This window comes from Manihot esculenta, chromosome 13, assembly GCF_001659605.2.
Source record: "Manihot esculenta cultivar AM560-2 chromosome 13, M.esculenta_v8, whole genome shotgun sequence".
Taxonomy (NCBI): domain Eukaryota; kingdom Viridiplantae; phylum Streptophyta; class Magnoliopsida; order Malpighiales; family Euphorbiaceae; genus Manihot; species Manihot esculenta.
In genome coordinates, this window is record NC_035173.2 from 10,313,624 (window position 1) to 10,320,299 (window position 6,676).

At 25.5% G+C, this 6,676-nt stretch overlaps 1 protein-coding gene across 1 annotated transcript; it reads left to right on the forward strand.

Annotated features, from left to right (window-relative positions):
- Nucleotides 1-3,021: 3,021 nt before the first annotated feature.
- LOC110608060 (vascular-related unknown protein 1) lies at nt 3,022-4,168 on the forward strand. Its single transcript, XM_021747273.2, has 2 exons — nt 3,022-3,677; nt 3,831-4,168. Exons 1-2 carry the CDS (start codon nt 3,270-3,272, stop codon nt 3,987-3,989), a joined length of 567 nt encoding a protein of 188 aa, XP_021602965.1. The 5' UTR covers nt 3,022-3,269; the 3' UTR covers nt 3,990-4,168.
- Nucleotides 4,169-6,676: the final 2,508 nt, after the last annotated feature.

Consider the following 6,676-nt stretch of genomic DNA (forward strand, 5'->3'; position numbering starts at 1 on the left):
GAGCAACGACTTGAGCTAGTCCTAAGAAGAAGAAAGATGGTTTGAGCTAGTCCTAAGAAGAAGAAGGCTGACACTGGACTAGTGAAAGAGTGAGAAGAGAAATGATAAAAATAGATGGTCGTACTAGATGAAATTAGATAGAATAACTGTTTTGTTAATGAAAACAATAAAAGGATGTTTTAATAGAATTTTAAAAATAAAGAGATTGATTTGTAAATAATGATAGTACTTAGAGATTAAATAATAATTTTTTTTATTATATTAAATTATAATTTATTTAATTCTTAAATAAAAATATAAAATTTTAATTAATAAAAAAATTTAACTGGATTTATTTCCATAATGTTTCATATGTTTGATAGAATTAAGAGATATGATATCAACTTATAACTTGAAAGTAGCATCAAATAGTGCAGATGTATAGATGTAACTTAACTATATAATTAATATAAGTCATCTAATCCTTAAATAACTAATTTAATTTTTGTATTAATTAAATTTATATATTTTTACTTAAATATTAAATAAATTATGATCTAATATATTATTTTAATATATCATTTCTAATATAATATATTATTTCTTATTTTATAACTGATTTAATTTAATTATTGAATACAATTAATAATTAATAATTTTTATAGTAGTTGATAGTTAATAATTAATTGTTGATTGTACTATATTTAATAAATTATATTTAATTGTTGATTTTATATGTAAAGTGGCGAATAAGATAGTTATATCATTGATTTTGTTTTATAATTAAAAAAATATATATATATATATAATATATTTTATTATATCATACACAAGATTAAAAGCATAATATTTATTAAAATAAACATTATATTTAATTTATTTATTTTTAAAATATTTTATTAATTATATAATTTATTAATTCATAAAATTAATTTGAAGATCAAAATTAATAATAAATATTAAAAAATAATATAATCTCAATAAAAAAATAAAATAAATTCTATTTAAAAATGCTTTGCAAATAGAGCAGATAAGATAATACAAATAATTGGATAAAGACACAATTACCTTTTTAGTATATAAAAACAATCAAAAAATGGGAAGTTTCTCGTAAAATTTAATAATTTATGTCCTCATATGCAAAAAATGGGATGTAAAGGCAACATGGCGATGCATGCTTTTGATATAAATCAATCTCATCAAATTATGAAAGGGTTTGGATACATTGGGCAGTGCAGTTCTGCTGGATCCAAAACTATCAAATCATATAATAGACACCATGTGAAACCTTAGGGAAAAGAAAATTAACTACATTTACTTTCTTTCGTACAAAATATTTTTTATACTATTTTCTTTTTTAAAAAATATTAAATTTTTTTATTAAATCATTTAAAAAAATAACTCAAAAGAGGAATTTTTTTTCAAAAAAATTTGAAAATCTTATTAACATTCCTAAAATTTAAATATATAAATTTTATTAATTTTTAATTTTTTAATATTACAATCGAAAATAAAAGAATAGCTATTTTCTATATAAAATATTTTCTTTGAAAAAATAAGCTTAAAAAATCTCTGCTATTGAGACATTGAAGGTAGCAGAAAGCTTCAGTTAGGATGGAGTCGATGTCACTTTTGGAACAATTTTGAAGATGGAAAGGAAAATAAAAGGTGAAAAACAATGAATTTTTTTTATTTTTATTTTGATGAGTGGAAAATAAAATGTATAAAAGAAGAAAAATGTTAATATATAAGAAATTTTTATAGTAATTTAGATTTCGTTTATTTCATAAAATATATTTTTTAATATTTAGAACAAAGAAAATTAGTTAATAAATATTTTTCTAATTAAAAAAAATTAAATTAAGTCATTTTAAAGAAAATAATTTCTTTTAAAAATAAAAAAAGTATTTTTTACACTTTAAGTATTTTTTAAATTTATATATATAAATTTATTAATATATTTTATTTTTTAAATTAAACTCGGATCCATATCAAATATCCCCACTAATTACAGTTTTCTTAATGGAAAATAGTTTTTGTGAAGTAAGATTTTATAAAGTAGGACTTTCATAGTTTTTAAACCTTTATAATTTTTATTATTTAAAATGAATGTACAGTTTTTACATATTTAGTGATTAAAAAAAAGAAATTCTCAATTCACTAATTTGATGAATTGAAAACAAATTTTTTAGAGATTTTTAAAAAATTTTAAAAAATTTACTAATATCAGTCTTCCAACCACAAACTTTAATTTTAACAGTAAAAAATCTTTAATTACTTTTAAAAACTCCCCAATTAAATTTATTTTATTAATGAGTATTGAAATAAATAGTACTGATACTCTTATTTTTTAAACGAGATTAAATTTAATTTTTATAAATAAAATAAATATTTATTAAAAATATTTTATTTATTAATAAATTGATCTGATTTAATCATAATAATATATGCTGAAAAGCCCATTCCACAAAGGCCTATTTGGGCTCCAAATGCAATTGAACTGTCTCCTAAAGGGTAACCTCCAGCTCCAAGACTGGTCAGGTCCCCTATGCTGCTACGGACCCTGATCAACTGAACTGGGGTCATGTACCCTTATATAGCATGAGCATTCTTTATCTGGTTACTTAATTGGTGGACTCACTACATTTCTTTAAGACAATCTCACTTTCAATAATATATTAGAAAAATTATTTTTTAATTTTTAATTTTTTTTTATGAATTATAAATAAATAATTTATTGATAGGTTTTAAATACGAGGGCATGTGTTAAATTCTCATATTAATTTGAATTAGATCTACTCATTCCCTTACTAAACTAAGATACATTAAAAATAATTTTATATTATTGGGTTTTTTGTTTTTGAGAAATTATATTCTTAGGTTTAATTTGCTTTAAATTGACTCATTAAGACATTAATTGTGTTTGGTTGATTAGAAAGTCCAGACAGAGAAAATGGCTATCGATGTTGTGTGTGTGGCATAATACCATTTGAACCACATTGGTCAACCCCCTCTACCTTTCTTTTCATTTTATTTTTTTTCTTCTTTGCACGTTCTCCCTCTCTCTTCCTGGTTTTATGAAACAACTGCTAATTTAACTTCCTCAACTCCTCTGGACCCACTTAGCAAACCAAGATTCTACGTTATGCCTACCCTTTTCTTCCATTACTTAATCATCATCATCTTCATCATCTCTCTCTCTCTTTCTTTCTCCTCCTGGTGATCTATATATACAAATATAACTGCAGCTACTTCTTATATATATGTTCTTCTTGTAGAACTTGATATATATGGAGGGTTGTAAGAGCAATTCATCAATGAATTCTGATGAAAGAACAATAGCTGATGAAGAGAGCAGTGGATGGACAGCTTATTTTGAAGATTACTCAAACCATAGAAAGGAGGATAGCTTCTGTTCTGGTTTTGGTACCTCTTCCATGGTTTCTGATGCTGCTTCTTATCCTGCATGGAAATCACCATCACCTCATCATAATCACAATCATGTTCTTGCTTCCTCATTCTCTCCAAATGTCCCCAACAAGTTAATTTTCAAGAAAGAAAAAGCCAGAAAATTTTCTCAACATGATGAGTCTCTGGAGGACACTGCTAGTTCTCCTGTCAACAGTCCCAAGGTCAGTGATTTCCTGCCAACTGATATGAATCACAGCAAGACAAATGATCATTTCAGTAGCTCCCTGGTAAACTTTGCTCTCCTCTTTGATGATTTTTTTTTTTTCATATGCAATTGTTTTCTAATTACCCAAATATTGATTAGAGAAAATATTCCAAAGAGAAATTTGATTAAAGGATTCTTGTGGGATAATTTTTGTTTTTTCTTGGGTTTTGTGCAGGGTAAAGGAGGTGATTTACAGCATTATGGAGGAGTAGTGGAGACAGATGATGAAAGATGTGAAATGAGTTGCAGTAGTGGGAATAAAGACTGCACAGACTTGAAGAAGAGAGGGCTGTGTTTGGTTCCTTTGTCCATGTTAGTTAATTATCTTGGTTAATATTCTCTCTCTATCTCTCATGTTGCAGCAGATACACAAGGGAAAGTCCTGTTCATGTGTGATGTGAAATATACAAATCTTAATCTCTTCTTCTGTAACCTAAAGCTAGACCAGATCTTCCAACTGATATGTTGTATATATTCTCAAGATAAGAGAATAAGACAATGTTTGGCTAATCATGTGAACATCATTTCCATTGCCTGGTAAAATAATAATTTCTTTTTGTTTTTAGAAAGAAAAAAAAAAAAAGAAGGAAAACACCAGTAGAAGAAGAATTCTATTATTAACAAAAGAAAAATTAATACTATAATTGTCTGAAGTTAGCATTATTATAAAAAGATGACGATAGTCATAAATTGTTATTTTATACCGTAGTTATAAATACATTTACTTTTATAATAGAGTATAAGATAATAATTTATTTATTTTTAATGAATGATGATAATTAAAATAAATATTTTATGTAAAATAATTTTTTTTTAAATAAAACTACTTATTGTATTAAAAAATTTAATTAAATAAAAAGAGATATTATTTCAAATAGAAAAACGATTATACCTAATAGATTCTCTGACTAAAGTATGAGCAGTTAGAATAGTATTATGTGCTGTCAAATTAATATTTTCAAAATTGTTAGTTGATACCTATCCTGCCACAAATTCTAACAAAACAGAATTGCTGGAATCACGCAGTACTTGTCGGTCTCTGATTCCGACGAACATGTACTATAATAAAATCACTCTAATCAAACTTGACATATATACATAAAAGTTTTTAAAATAAATTTTAAATTGCTATAAAAACCGTTGCTTTTATACTAAAAGAATAATGTGAATGCTACTGTCTAAATTCTAATAGTATAAAGATAACAATTTTATAAATAATATTAAAATACCATTATTTAAATCCTAAAATATATTAGTGTAGATTAGATACACATTCCGACTTATTAGATTAAAACTAATTTTTATTCCAATCAAGTGAGTTCACCAGCTTAATACAATTACTTTGATTTAGTAGTTCTTGTATAACGTTCATATTCTCTCATAATCACAAAGAATTCAAACTCATTTTAAAAGAGTTTTTTATTTAAAAAAAAAAAAATAGAGCACAATTACTTTGGTACGAGTGGAATAAAATCTCTTTACAGATGACACATGATGCCACTGTACAATTTCTTTTTAACAATGTGGGGAGAACACCCACTGCCATTTATGGAACTTCAATGTGAATGCATGCTAGTGTAGATTCTGATATATATATATATATTGAAATTATATAACTGAAAGAAAACAATTACTTAGACTTCACCTATATAGCCATAGTATATAATATTTATATGGAAATAAATAAAAGTTCATATATGTATTTATCTAATATATCTATTAGAAATTGAATTTAAACAATAATTCTCTCAATTTTCTAAAAATTAAAATAATCGATTAAAATGAAATTGTACGGATTAGTTAATTTAAAAAAAAGAACGTAAATTAGTTGACGGCGCAGCAATGCTGACACTCAGATTAATAAATTGAAAAGAAAAAAGCGAGTGTAATGTAATAATTTGAATTTAAAAATAATTGTATAATAATTGCATATTTTTAACTCTCATTAGTTTTTATATTTTAAGAAAGTAGAGTTAATTACAATATTTTTAAAAATTCGATGACTAGTTGATAAAAAATTCTATTGACTGATTGATCTGAATTTATAATTATAGGTATAATAAAAATTTGTCAGATTATGTATACTAACGATAATTTTATATAAAAACTCAATCTTTTTAAGTTAAAAGCGAGTTTTAATAAAAAGTTAAATATTACTGTATTTAAAATTTTCTTTCCACTGTATATATAATTTTATTTTATAGTAATATTTTATTATTTATTTTATACAGTTGTTTGCTGTGTTATATCAAGGTGCAACACAACATTCTCAATAAGACACAAATTATGTATTTCTATAAATGCCACTCCACTGGAACACATGTATTTTTTTATGGGCATTTTAGATGTAATTTGTTTTATGGGCATTTTAGAATTTTAAAAAAATATGTGAGAATATTTATTTATTTTTTCTGAAATTCTAACACTTTTGGCCGCCAGAAACATACCATGATTATTTATAAAATAATTAATATTACCAGTGACGGGGTGCTTAGGGCATCAGTAAGCGACAAGGTAATAAGTTTCCAGGTGGAATTTAGCGGAGGTGGTTGGCTGCCGATGGGACAAAATAGTAAGACAAAATTTATAGGTACAATGCCTTGATAAAGAGGTTAATTAAGTGGTGCTAATTTAATTTTTCTAAATATTTATTTAAATTTTGCTGAAATATGGGAGAACTCAAAAAAATGCTTTTATAAACAATAGGAATGGCTCATAATACACTAACATCTATAAATAACAATACCAACTTAATAATGCTTTTTTTGTTAAATAATTTTGATGACTTTTGGGTTTTTTCACTCTGGTTTGGGGTCAGATCCATGACAATAACCCTTACCTAGAGACCCTCATGCTTCCCACGCAGATTAGGTCCAGTCCGCTCAAGCCTTGAGACCGAGCTTCATCTGAATTTCTCAACCAGGCCGTCCCAGCTTTCATAGCCCCTCAAGCATATTCCCTCTGGGTCCCGCTTTAATCTTGTCTTTCGGTCCAGTCCGAAACCCGAAAGGGGATCAACCC